This window comes from Psammomys obesus, unplaced genomic scaffold (genome assembly GCF_907164565.1).
Source record: "Psammomys obesus unplaced genomic scaffold, mPsaObe1.curated_primary_1811, whole genome shotgun sequence".
Taxonomy (NCBI): domain Eukaryota; kingdom Metazoa; phylum Chordata; class Mammalia; order Rodentia; family Muridae; genus Psammomys; species Psammomys obesus.
The window spans coordinates 13,996,313-14,010,790 of NW_026596046.1; the positions used below are offsets into that span (position 1 = coordinate 13,996,313).

General features: G+C 37.2%; 1 protein-coding gene across 8 annotated transcripts in view; it reads left to right on the forward strand.

The window, feature by feature from the left end:
* The window catches only part of Akap13 (A-kinase anchoring protein 13), a 279,187-nt gene that overhangs the window by 179,504 nt on the left and 85,205 nt on the right, over positions 1-14,478 (forward strand). For all 8 annotated transcript variants that reach the window (XM_055623428.1, XM_055623430.1, XM_055623429.1 and 5 more), the window contains 2 exons: positions 10,612-10,687; positions 13,960-14,096. In XM_055623428.1, coding sequence (XP_055479403.1) covers positions 10,612-10,687; positions 13,960-14,096 — 213 coding nt within the window. The remainder of the gene's footprint in view (positions 1-10,611; positions 10,688-13,959; positions 14,097-14,478) is intronic.

Below are 14,478 nucleotides of genomic sequence, written 5' to 3' on the forward strand. Positions count from 1 at the left end.
AATGTAATATTATTTGGAATTAATAAAACACTGATATTGCAACATAGGTCAAGCTTAGAAATATTTTGCCAAGTAAAAGAAACATCACAGAAGCCCAAAGAGCACCTGGCTCCATTTATAAGGGCTGTTTACAGTGGTCAGATGAAGACAGAAGATGGCGTAGTGCTTATTTAGGACCAAGAGGAAAAGATTGGAATGTTGGGTTTCATTCTATTGCCATGGCAGTGCTCTGAAATTAGATGATGGTGATGATTATGTAGCTCTGTGAATAGTCTAATAATACTGAATTATATAGTCTAAATGACTAAGTTTTGTGGAACAAGAATTTGAATAAAGATGTTAAAATGCAAATTTTTACAGTTGCACATGCTCATCTGCATACATGTTCTCACACACACATACAAAGTAAACACGGTGCATCCTGGATTGTCTTCGGAAAAGAAAAAGAGCATGAGTGGAAGAGCAAGTGAATCCAGAGAACTGGTTTTTTTCTTACCTTTAAAAAATATTTTTTGTATAATATTTTTATCTTGTTTCCCTTCCCCCAACTCCTCCCAGATCCTCACCACCTCCTGACTCACCTAACTTCGTTTTTTTTTTTCCCTCTCTCTCAAAGAAAAAAAAAAAGGAACTTATTTTGTGTTGGCTAACTACTCCTGCACATGGGCCCTGCCCTGATTTATATACCCGGTGGCAGTTAGTTCATTGAAGAAAACTAATTATCCCTTTGCCAGCAGTTACCAAGTGCAGTTAGCTTCTATGTCCACCTACCCCTCTGGGTGCTAGGACCCTGACCGGCTAGAACCTTTGCACATCTTGTGCAAGCTGCCACAGCCTCTTGAGTTCATATGTGTCTGGGAAACACTGTCTCCTCGGAGTCACCCACCCCCTCTGGCTCTCACAGGCTTACCACCTCCTCTTCCTCATAGATCTCTGTGCCCTGAGGGGTTTGATGAATACATCATACCTGTTCCAAAGTCTCTCTGTACATTGTGTAGTTGTGGGTGTCTGTGTTAATTCCCATCTACTGCAAGAAGCAGCTTCTCTGATAAGGGTTTAATGAGTACCTAATGAGGGTCTATGGGTACAGCTGTATATCATTACTCTTTTTTTTTTTTTTTCTCTGTTCCTTTAGCAAAGTAATAATACTAGGCTTTTCCTTTCGGCCCATGACTTAACTAGTTCTATATTCTTGGCCTCTTTAGGATTTTTAAGGTCCATCTCATAGAATGGACCTTAATTAAATCCAACCAAACATTTGTGCCACTATAGCACCAGTTTGTCTTGCAGGCAAATAACTGTTGTCAGCCTGGGGTGTTGTAGCTTGGTGATATTGTTAATTACCTTCTGGTAGCTTGCAGAATGCTTTCCAGGACCCTGAAAGCTAGTCAGTAGGCATGAAACTTTTATCTAGAGTTTAACTAACAATGCTGTACTAATGTTGGTTTTTATATGAGTTTTTTATATTAATTACAGTTTATTTACTTTGTATCCCAGCTGTAGTCCCCTCCCTCACTCCCTCCCAATCCCACCTTCCCTCCCTCATCTCCTCCCTGCCCCTCTCTAAGTCCACTTATAGGGGAGATCTTCCTCCCCTTCCATCTGACCCTAGCTTATCAGGTCTCTTCAGGACTGGCTGCAGTGTCTTCTGTGGCCTAGCAAGGCTGCTCCTCCCTCAGCAGGGGGGAAGGTCAAAGAGCCCGCCACTGAGTTCATGTCAGAGACAGTCCCTGTTACCCTTTTAATACCACCAAATGTACCATCGTAATATCAGGATGTTGGAAAAGAGGAAAGAGAGAAAGAGGAGTATACGGGAACTTCCTGTACTGTAGTTGCAAAGTGAACTCATTATAGTAACATGCTTCTTTCTCTCAATACAGTTATTATTAAATAATTATTAAATAACATTAGAATATAACCATAAAATTAAATTTGAAAAACTATAAAAAAGTTCAAAGGAATATTAGTTCATGGTCATTCAAACATAATTGACCTTAAAAGTTCAATCAAATTAGGGGTATTTTGCTACAAAAGTATGATCATATTGGTATATTTTAATGCCTGCGTGTTTTTTTGTTTTGTTTTGTTTTGTTTTGTTTTTTAATAATACACTGGTTGTTTAAAAAATGTGGTGTAGTTCTAAGATTTTAGCTTTCTTACGCTAGTAAGTTAACTTGTGTCTTAATAGAACTGTTTGACACACACACATCCTTGGAAAGAGTCTAGAACAAAAGAGTCAACATTCCTACAGATATGCATGAGGCCATTTGAAAGACTGTTTCTTAAAACTAGTATGTCTTCATCACATAATGTATCTCTTAAAGAGATTCTATCCTATTTTTATTATCATGAATTGTTGCAAAATGGAGTACCCACTAACTGTAACATGCCCGTGCCTAAAATGAGAGAAATACCGAGAGCCAAGTGAATACATATTCAAGATGAAGAATGACTCTTTTGCACTTTGGCCGTGGAATAAGGATGGCTTTGAAAAAGTTTAAATTCTAAGACATGCAATGGTAGGCTTTGCCAAAAAGTTGGCTAAAAAGAACCTTGGGGATCCTGGAGATGGAAGGAGCAGCATTGTAATTCAAGGATGCTAGTTTCCATATTCTTTACTTGCTATTTGAGAATCCTCTAAGCTTTTTAAATTTCTGTTAACTAAGAGGTTTTTGCAACCTCTTTATGTTACAATAATAAAAGTGGCAAAAGCAGTTTTTGTTTTTCCCACTTAAATTTACTTTTATATTGAAGTATGATTGGTTTGGTAACTAGCAGAGAAACTTGTCTAACAGTAAAAATGAGATGCAAGTTAAAAATCAGAAAATTCTCGGAGCTACAACTTGGGTTTTTTTGTTCATTTGTTTTAGTTTGGCCATAGCTATTTAATTTTTTCAAACAAAATCTGCTGGCTCTGGAAAAATGGCTCAGAACCAAGAGCTCAGAGTGTTCTTTCAGAGTTTGCTTTACAGCACCCATGTCAGGTCTCTCACACCCACCTGCTTCAGGGAATGCAACACTCCTGGTCTCCTCAGGCACATGCATTTATATGTGTACACACACACAATATAGTAATACATCTTTTTTTATTAGTTCCTTGAAAGATGTGGGTGATGTTTTGTAAAGTCAGTGACTTTGATTACTGCTAGTTGCACATGCCCAGATTACCTTTCTGGAGGGGATCTTCTTTATAATGCCAGGGAAGCTACTGAAGCTGCATTCCACTTTTATCACATGTTCCTGCTGCTTTTCTTTTCTGTACTAATGAAACAGCAGAGATGAGCAAATGGTGTTCATTTATATGTGTCTAAACTTGCAGTTGCTCACAAGTAATTTCTTTTTCCTGTTGTCAAAATTAGGAAGAAAAAGTGTTGTTTAGCAAAGTCCTCATCTAACTTTCTGTGCCTTAAATAAAATTCTGTATTTTTATCAGCACAGTAGTTTAATATTTTCACATAGTGATTGCAAATATAATGGATATATGCTGTATTCTAGAGGCTACTAAATAAAATTATGGCCTTGTTTGGCATTCTAATTACTCGTCTGTATGATAATTTGTTTATATTATTAAGAATTTCAAAGAGGTTAGAAAGTTAAAGTGCTCGTAAAAACTAATTTGTAATTTATAATTTTGTTGGGGCTCTAATTTATATGTAAAATGTTCACTGGACTAGGGATATAGTTCAGTGGTAGACCACTTGCCTATGCGCCACAAAACTCTGGGTTTGATTCCTAGTACCAAGACACACATGCACGCATGCACACACACATTTTACCTTTTCATTTTGGTGAGTTTTAGTAAGTATTAAATTGTATAGTCACTATTCCATCACATGGGAGGGCATTGATTCAGCCAAAAGTTCCTCTGTCTTGTCTTCCCTTCTTATTGTTAACCACCGATATGACTTGGCACTAAAGCTTTGCCTTTTCTAATATGGTATACAGGTTGAAACATATAGTAGGTAGGCACCTGTTTCTAGCCTTTGCCATCTACCTCTTAGCAAGATCCATGTTGTTTTAATCAGTAGATCATTTATGGATGATGATGGATGCTGCATGGATGGATTGAGGTTATTTCTCTCAATCTGAATTCATCATGAGTTAAGCTGCCATTGAAAAGTCTTATGTGAAACTATGTGGGGGCCTGGCAAGACTGTTGAGTGGGTAAAGGTGCTTGTTGCCAAGCCTGATAACCTGAGTTTGGTAACAGGCATTTATATGGTGGTGTGAGAGAACCAATGGCCTCAAGTTGTTCTCTGACCTTCCCCCTCCCCCATACAACATACAACATGGCATGAGTACGTAAACACAGAGAGAGAATTTACAAGAAAGATTTTGCTTTTATTAATAACTTTACTTTATTCCTGAGTTGGATGTAAGTGTGTATTTGACATTATAGAAACTGTTAGCCTAGTTTCCAAAATTTGACTATCTTTTCACATGAAATGCTGATGATGTTTTCTCTCCTTTACTACATTCTGGCCTACACTCTGTACTATTAGTCTTCAGTTTTATATGTTCTATTGGACATGTATTTGCATGATTTTAGGTTTATTTTAATTTTTTATGTGTATGCCATGTGTATGCAGGTACCCCCAGAGGCCAGAAGAGGGAATCAGATTCTCTGGAGCTGGAGTTATAGGCAGTTCTGAGATGCTTGACATAGGTTTACTCTGAAAGAGCAGCAGGAGCCCCAAACCACTGGGCAATCTTTCCAGACTCTTACAGTTTTCACTTACATTCTCCTATTGAATGACGCTGCCTAGGACTGCTTTATTATGTATATTTTGTACTGATGCTGTTTTTTTTTTTATTAATTACACTTTATTCATTTTGTATCCCCCCATAAGCCCCTCCCGATCCCACCCTCCCTCCCCTTTCTGCATGCATGTCACTCCCCAAGTCCACTGATAGGGGAAGTTCTCCTCTTCTTTCTGATCTTAGTCTATCAGTTCTCATCAAAAGTGGCTGCTGTTTTTAAAGAAGCTGTTTATTCTAATTTCTTGCCTTTTTGTTCATTGTACTGTTCCTTTTCCCATTGAAATAACTTAGCATCTTTTCCAAAATAAGTTACTGACTTCAGTTCTTTTCCATTGACCTTTGTTCAGTTTTATATTAGTACTATACTGGTTTGATTAATGTGGCTCTTAAAGTCATGTGCATGATTTTAGTGTTATAACTAGAGTATCTGATTTGTAAATGTGCTTTCTCTATTCACGTGAGCCTTTATTTTCAGTGATTATTTTTCTAGTTCTCATGGTGTAAATGAAACTTTTACATTCTTCCCTAACTAAATTTCTTGGCACTATTGTAAATAGTATAGCTTTTACTATCCGTTTTAGCTTCTGCTTATCTATTGTCAGTACATAAAACTAATACTGATTTGGAATTGGGAGAGTCTTGAAATTCTATCTCACAAGCCTGTAGTCACTTATTCTAGTACCATTTTTGTTGTGTGGAATTTTCTGTTTAGACAGTTAGGTCATCTTTAAATAGTTTCACTTTTTTTTTTTTTTTTTTCCAGTTATGTAGTTTGTTTCCTGTTTAGTGCACTGACTAGACCTCCAGAGCAATACTGGATAGAAGTGCTGGATAGAATACTGGATAGAATACTGGATAGCAATACTGGATAGAAATACTGGATAGATGGACACAGGGTGTCCATCTTTGGTCTAATTCTTGATTCCAGATGAATGCACTTAGTGTTGTTAGTATTATTAGGTGTGATGATAACTATAGGGTTGTTTTGTTGTATTTTTAAGAATGCCTTTTATCATGTTGAGGAATTTTTTTATTAGTGTACTGGTAATAGTGTCAATTTTTACCAAATTATTTTCACCTTTTGTTATTCCTCAGTTTGTGAGTTTGTGGGCCTACATTGAATTTTTAAATTATTTCTCAATTTTTTGAGACTAGAATGTATTTACATCATTTCCTCCTTCCCTTTTCTTCCTCTATTATTGCTATTATGTATATATTTTCCTTTTGCAATGCTACAATAATAACCTTTTGTTCTTAGAATTAACCTACTTGTTCACAGTGTACTTATCATATACAGATGTTGCCTAAGTCAGGTTATTAAAAATTTTGCTGGTGATTCTCCATTTCTATGAGTGATCAGTGTTTTTCTGTCTTTATCTGGTTTTGATGTCAGAGTAATCTGGGCTCAGAAAATAAGCTGTGAGCTGGTGTTTGTCTGTTTCCTGAGTTTATGTAAAATTTGTGGTATTTCTTCCTTAAACATCCATGCCTGTAGGCATGGGGTTCCCTTTGAAGGGAAGTTTTAAACCATAAATTCAGTTACTTGAATGAATCCTGAAGCAATTTATGTCACTGTGAGCAAATTTTGATCATTTCTTTAAACTTAATGAATTTTACACAAAAGTTGTTTATAGTAGTTATTATTCTTACAGTGTCTAGGGTCTGTGGTTTTTACCTTGGATTCATGGTTCTAGTGGGTAGCTAGTAACTTTCCTCATCAGGGTACCTAGGGTTTTGCTGACACTATTGACTAACTTTTCTGACTGTTGAAATTACCTGTTCTCCTAATCACTCAGTTGTGTTCATTCTACGGTTTATTTGCTGCTTTGATTTGCTGTTTGACTTCTTTCTTTTATTGAAAATAGTTTTTTTTTTTTCCTCACACAAGATATTCTAATTACAGTTTCTCCTCCCTCTATTCCTTCTAACTCCTCCTCCCCTCCCCTCCAGATCTACCTCCTTCCTATCTCTCATTAGAAAACAAACAGGCCAAGCCTGGCAGTGGTACCACATACCTTTAATCTCAGCACATCCAAGGCAGAGGCAGGTGGATCACTTTGTGAGTTCAAGACCAGCCTGGTCTACAGCGTGAGTTCCAGGATAGCCAAGTCTGGAAACAAAACGAAAAGTAAACAAAACAAACAGGCTTCTACAGGATAATAATAAAAGAAAACAAAACTAACACATCAGAATAGGACAAAACAAACAGAAGGAAAAGAGCCCAAGAAAGCACGTGAAACATGTAGTGACACAGAGACCCACTCATTTTCACATTCCAAAATTCCATAAAAACACCAAACTGGAAACCATAATATATACCCAAAGAACCTGTAGGATAAAAAAGAGAAAAAATACATATAAATAAAATAAAAAGTAATAAAACATTTTTAAAAATGGAAAAATTTGTGGCGCATCATTTTTGAGACAAGGAACCTCCAAAAATGCCATTGCATTCATTTTCTTTCGGCCACCTACTAGTGAACATGCAGCCTACCCTTAAAAGTAGCTTGTTTGCCCAGTGTTCCATTGGAGGAAATTACACTTTCATTTGCAGGTGGTTACCAGTTGGAGATGGCTTGAATAGGGGCATGGGTCCACTTCTTTTAGTTCTAGGACCCCATGTGATGCAGGCCCTACGCATGTTGCCTCAGTCTCTGTAGTATCATTTTTTTTTTTTGAACTTTTGAGATCTTTTTCATTTGAAGGTAATCTTAATGCTATTAAATTCACAAATGCTATTTTTATTACCCAATCCTAATTATCTAAAACACACATTGCAAACATACAAGTATCCATTCTCTCCACATGTCAGTGCCCATTCATTATGGTTTTGGAAATGGGGAGAATAGATTTCCCTTTAAGTTGCAAGTCAGTAGGTGTTTCTTTACAGTTAACTTTAGCAAAATTCATACAAAATAGTAATTAACAATGATCTTCTTTACTGGTTAACTCACAAGGAAACACCTTCAAAACTACATTTTGTTAAAGTTTCTGTACTAAAATGTAGAAAAACTGAACTACACAAATATTGAAAAGTTAAAAATTCCTTAATTTTTTTATTCCTGGTACCACTACCACAATTTACAGGGCAATATACCTGATGTAATGAAAAGAAAAAGAAAAAGACAAAGCTACAACAGATAAAAGACCTCAGGAATGTACATCTAATTGACACTACATTGCATTAATCAATAGCTGCACTTTTTGCAAACTGTGGCTATGACAGTCCTGAACAAGAAGGGTTTCCTGTTTAAGCTGCAGTAACTTTTCTGACTATGGATCATCGTTCCTCCTATGGCAGATTTTTACAGTTCCTCTAATGCATTTGGGACGACTGTCTCAAAGTAACCTGCAGCTTTCCTGACAACTCCTCGCTCTCTCTCCTGCTAAGAACTGTCGCCTTTTCTGCTGTTTTTTTTTTTTTTTTTAAACCTTCTGCTACCATATGTAGGATCATTTTTATGCTAGCCCTGTTGTATCTATAAGGCGTCATATTCCTTGGTGTCCTCCATCCCCTCTGGCTCTTTACACTCTTTTTTTCTTCTTTTTTATATAATTTGCATTTTTTTATATTAATTACAGGTTATTTACTTTGTATCCCAGCTGTAGCCCCTTCCCTCATTCCCTCCCAATCCTACACTCCCTTCCTCATCACCTCCCATGCCCCTCTCTAAGTCCACTGATAGGAGAGGTCCTCCTCTCCTTTCATCTGACCCTAGTTTATCACGTCTCATCAGGACTGGCTACAATGTCCTCCTCTGTGGCCTAACAAGGCTGCTCCTCCCTTGGGAGGTGTGGGGGAGGTCGGGGAGGTCAAAGAGCCCGCCACTGAGTTCGTGTCAGAGACAGTCCCTGTTCCTCTTACTAGGGAAACCCACTTGGATGCTGTGCTGCCGAGGGCTATGTCTTACAATCTTTCATCCTTCTCCCCTTAGGGGAGGGATTTAATAGAGACATCTTTTAGGGCTGTGTGTTCCAAGGTCTCTTACTCTCTGTATAATATCTGGCTGTGGGTCTCTGAATTTGTTCTCATTTGCTGCAGGAGGAAGTTTCTCTGATGATGACTGTGTAATGCATCAATTCATATGAGTATGGTAGACTATCATTAGGAGTTATTTTATTGGTTAGTTGGTTTGTTTGAGACAACTTTTACTGTGTAGCTCAAGCTGGCCTTGAATTCACAGAGATCTTCCTGCCTCTGCCTCTGAAGTCCTAGGATTAAAGTGTGTGGGCTACCCACCACCTGGCTCTCTCCATATCTATCTATCTATCTATCTATCTATCTATCTATCTATCTATCTATATTTTTAATCAGTAATATATGTATTTATACCAGTAGTATTTGGTTTTACCGTAGGTCATTGAGTTATCTAGTCTCAGGTTCTTGGTCGCCCAAGCAGTGTTGGATTTTCAGTCAAATCAGATGTTGGTCAGTTACTCCAACAAACTTGTGCCACTGTTTCATTAGCATAGATATCTTGTAGGGAGGATACCATTATTTATACAAGGTTTTGTGTCTGGGTTGGTGTTTACCTTTCTCTTGGAACTTTTTTAGTGAAGCATTTGAAAATGGTAAACACTACATGAGTGATATCCCACAAATTTTTATATGGAAATTTTAATTTGTATTCAGTTCAACATATTTTCTTTTAACATTTTTTATCTGAGTTGTGGGTTACTTAGTATTTTCTTTGCAAAAACTTTTTTTTCTTTTTTAAGATTTATGTGGGGTTTCAGTCTTTTGCTTTGGGTTTCTGCGTTAATAGTGTTGTGGTTAGAAGACAAACTTTCTGTGATTTTAACTGTGTCAGTTATGTAGCTCATCTTACGTGTCAGTTATGTAGCTCATCTTACATTTCTATTTTATTTTGAGTTTTTTTATGAACAGTCCAAGTGAATTTGTTAAGAATGTGCCCCGTAGCTGAGCACAGTGGTGCATGCTTTTAATCCCAGCACTTAGGAAGGCAAAAGCAAAAGGATCACTATGAGTTCCAGGCCATCCTGGTCTACAAAGCTAGTCTAGGACAGCCAAGGCTACATAGTAAAACCCTAAATCAGAGAAAAAAAAAAAAAAAATGAATGTGCTCTACTGCATGTTCTATGTGTTGCTTAGGTCAGATTGTTGGATGTCTCTGAAGTTTTTCTAGATCCTTGTATCAGTGTTCTGTCAGTCACTGAGAATAGAGTATTGAAATATTTAATGTTAATTTAAAAACACATATTACTTAAATATTAATGAAATTAGGAGGTTGCAATGATAAGGTAGTTAAGCAGTGTGTCTTGAATGGTGGAGCACATTTGACTTTTTCAAGTTTTGCACACTAACTCTCACCGTAATTCCTGCTGTTTTTTACCCTTCTGAGCTTGCCTTCTTTGGTTTAACAGAAGTGATACAAACTTCTCGAAGTGCTTATGATGATTTGATAAGAAAACCTGCTGAATTCTTAACATAATACCGGGTGTATAGTTATTCTTAAATAGGAATTATTTTGTATATTTTAAGTTCTTGAACTTTGTGTACTTTTCAAAATTGCAAGTTACAATGCCAGATATGTGTTTTAGTATTATTTTTCTTTTTATTTGTTAATTTTTTAATTTCACTTTTGGTCGTTACCGTATCTTTCACCATTGCTTTTGTATGCTATTATTACTGAGAATATTTTCAGAGCTTTTAGCTGAGTGTAGATTGCCTTGTTTATATTAGAGTTTTGTTTTCTTTCTTGATATAATTTACCTACCTTGCAATAAAATACTAACGTTCAGAGGGTATGAACAATACATAGATTTTTCTGGAGCTATTGCTCCAGAAAGTTACCTGTCTGTCTGAAACAGATTGTTTTTCTCTTCCAGATCAACCGAGAAAGCTGGTGTACCATTGAGCCATGCCCTGAATCAACATCTCTTTTAGCTTCCAAACAGAGCTCAGGTAGGCATGTTCATAGTCCTGCTCTATAAGAAATAATCTGATATTATGATATAGCATTCCAGAGTGCATTATACACAAACCAGGTAGGTAGGTAGATACATACATACATACATACATACATACATACATACATACATGCATGCATGCATGCATGCATACATACAGAGAATTTTGTAAGCATATGATTTCACAATTGAAATAAAAGCAGAAGAGGTTTCCTTAATTTTGTTTTAGGAATTATTAGTAATTTTAGTGATTATAAGGCTATGATTTGTTAATCATTTGTAAAGAAATCTGGTCATGTAAAATTACAAATGAATCTTTCTGGGGACCCAACCTATGGTTCTTATGTTGTCTGTGTTGATGCAGAAACAAAATAACAGAAGCTATAAACCTCAAAGGGAATAAGAAATAGTGTCTTCTAGAGCCAAATTTAAGTGACCATAGCCCAGGAACATGGATTTAGTATACCCCAAATTCCATGTTCCAATGTAGAAGTTTCATAAAAATTTTAAAACAATAAAACATAAAAATTTGTAAGTGAAGACACCTTTTAAGAAACCTCAGAGAGGTGGCTACAGCAAGATGGCTGATGCTCTGCCATAAGCCTCAAATGTCATCTGATGATTATTTTAGCTTTGAGGTTGGTGGGAAGTAGTAGTCTGCTTTGTTTCTAGATTTCAAAAGATTTGTATGTGTTCATCACATGATATTAGTTTCAACATAGAGGTGGACAAGGAATGGCTATTCCAGGGGCTAAAGCTAACCTGGATAAGGTAGTTAATCTCTGGACCTGTGGTATTCCAGCTTCCACCATATGACTGCAGTCCTAATCAGTGTCTTTGCAGACACAGCTTCTTCCCAGGAAATCTCATTGACAGCTGCGTACTGGAATCATATAGGCAAGAAAGCTTTGAAAACACGTGATGCCTTGGTCTTGCCCTTAGCGATTCAGATTTATTGGGCAGGGATGCAGCATGGACATCCACTAAAATCCTTTAAAGCTCCTGTTGTCCTGAGTAGGTAAAACTGAGAAGTGTCAGGAGTCTTCCTTACATGCTCATGACAAATTAGTAACAACAAATAGAGTTACGATCTTACCTGATAATTACACTAGGTAGGAGTCCTAACTTCACCCCATGTTCAACCAATTCTGACATAAGATACATTCCCCAGTGTCCGGGTTCCACTGTCTTCCATCTGTAAAGTGTTAGTAGTTGCCTCACCAGGGGGTGTTGCGCAGCCATCCGGTTGAGTGACCATCTTTGAATTCACTCCTGCGCTGGTTTCTAAGCTGCCAAGTGAGCAAGAGTACTTTGCAGTTTTGAGTTCTCCAGTCTGCTTCACCAACAAAGCCTCCATTTATTGTTCCTGTTTTCACTAATCTGCTCTAGAAATTATCAAATCCTTCTCATTGGCTGACTTTTTTAAGAACAGCTTAGCTGTAGGTGTCTTGCAGCAGTATTTACATCAAGAATAGATTATCCTAGTCTTTTATACCCTGAGAGATTTCCTGCCCATTCTCAACTCTGGCTGTATTACAAAGGAAATATTAAAGCAAATATAGAAAGTGTTTTCTTCTGTATTTTTCATACTCTTTGAGAGTGCTGTTTCAGAATATTATGTTATGCTTGTATTCAGGGCCTGCAAATTCAAAGGTGTTGGAAGTAAAAGTATACCCACTCCTATGTTTTGGTTCCTTTAGCTATTAGGGTCTTTTCTGAAAGTATAACCAGCCACAAAAGAATGGAACTTCTGCCAAGTGGTTATTGAGTGAAGTCTTGGACTTTGAATATTCAGAATATGGAAGGACTTCTGGACATGGCTCAACTTACTCCTTTAAGGAACTGGGTTTGAAGAGTAGTCTTTGTCGTGTCAGAATTGTGTGGATTGTCGAAGTAGCTTTTTACACTTTTAACTTTCAGAATAAGCAGTGTGGTCACACGTTCAGGCTCAAGGAGGCTTGGATGTGTCACATACTGCAGTGTGCTGTACGCCGGTTAGTTACTTCATTTCTAATTTACTCTTCCCTGTCCGTGTGACTCTTTACTATTGTGGGAACCACCCCATTTTACTGCTTTAGAAGTGAAGATCTACAGGCTTAAATTACATGGCATTTTTCTTTTAAGCAAGATCCATCTAAGCATTCGAAAATCGGTGTCCTTTGCCCTTTTTACACTTTGTATTTTAATATATTTCACTTAATTCATTAGGAAGGGAGTGTAGGAAGGAAGGAAGGATTCTTTTTTTTTTTTTTTTAATGTCCCAGCACATGTGACATGGATGTACATTAAGTTTTCCTTTAGGGATCCCTACAGCTGATGAAAGTCATGGTGGACTGGTAATGATTTATGATTGTTCTCTTCTTGTATTCCCATTTTCCCTCCATATTATTCTTTCCTCCAAATAGCCAGTTTGATCTCACACATTAACCTCCTCTTATCCCAAACTTGGTTTGTAGCCTTGTGCTAACTTGGCTTTATGTTGAGGGTGAGCTACTCCTATCAGAGCAGAATCTGTGTATTTTTCATGAAAACATATTGTGTGGGTTTCTTTCTAGGCTGGCATTTAGACACAGTCGTTAAGTTGCCAGCTTGCCCTCCAGCAGCTCAGCATAGTTGCTGTGTCAGCCCTTTCTTTTCTTTAGCCAGCGCCTCCATTTTCCCCTCAATCACAACATGGAGTTTTAGGGGGGTTTCCAAGCAGTAAAAGGGGCAGGTATAGAAATATCACAAACCCACCCGCTGTACTGTTGTTGTGTACTGTATAGAATGGGGGAAAGGCGTAGAATACCTATCATTTAAGGTCTTTTCATACTATTTCCATACAGCCAACATTCTGAAATTATCTGTTAAAACCATAATTGTGACCGAAAAGATTTAAGATTAACTCATAGATCCTGCCTTACTTGTTATGTGTTCTTTATATAATTCTGCAATGAAAATATCTCTTAATGTGTTCATTTGTACCACAAGATTATGAATAACCCATTTTGCAAGCATACACTAAAAGTCTTCTCAGAACCTAGCCAAATACCCAACAGAAAAATTAGTAACGTAAAAATTGTAATTTTACGTTACAATTACAGTTATGTAATTGTAAAAGCAACTAGTTAGACTGTGTCCTTTCTAACTGTAAATATCTAAAATGGGAGAAAGGCTGGGAAAGCAAAGAGGTAGGTGAACAATAGAGAAAATGACTGAATGTTGTTATGAAACAGAAAGTGGCTTTTAAAAAAAATAGCCATTGATTAAATAAATGTTCTTTTTCAGAATGTGAAAGCTTCTTAGATGTTGGACTGGGCACAGAATGTACCTCAAAAGAAGCTGTGCTTCAGAGAGAATCGGGGAGTGATTCTGAGCTCTTTCACTCACCCAGTGATGAAATGGACAGCATCATCTTCTCAAAGGTACTGGATGAACCTTCTTCTCATTTTTGACCAGCTACTCACCTAGTCTCATTTGGCCCTACTTAACCCTCTTTTCTGTGATTTTCCCTTTGTGCTGATTGTCATCCCATAACTTTAATACACAACTCTAGTTAGTGGACTGTAATCCAAATAGGCCATGTATTCTGAATGACTTTGGGGGTCTTATTTTGTCTTTCCCGCCTGGTTTTTCCTCCATCCCTCCCTCTCTTCTCTTTCTAAGTGTCAACAAACAACCTTGCTGGATCACTCACAGAGGCATGTAAGTGTTCTATTAAAAGAAGGAATTGCCAGGGCTTAGAAAAGGGCATTGGCCGTGTTTGCCAGATTTATTTTCTGAAAAATCATGACTGGTTACATGAGG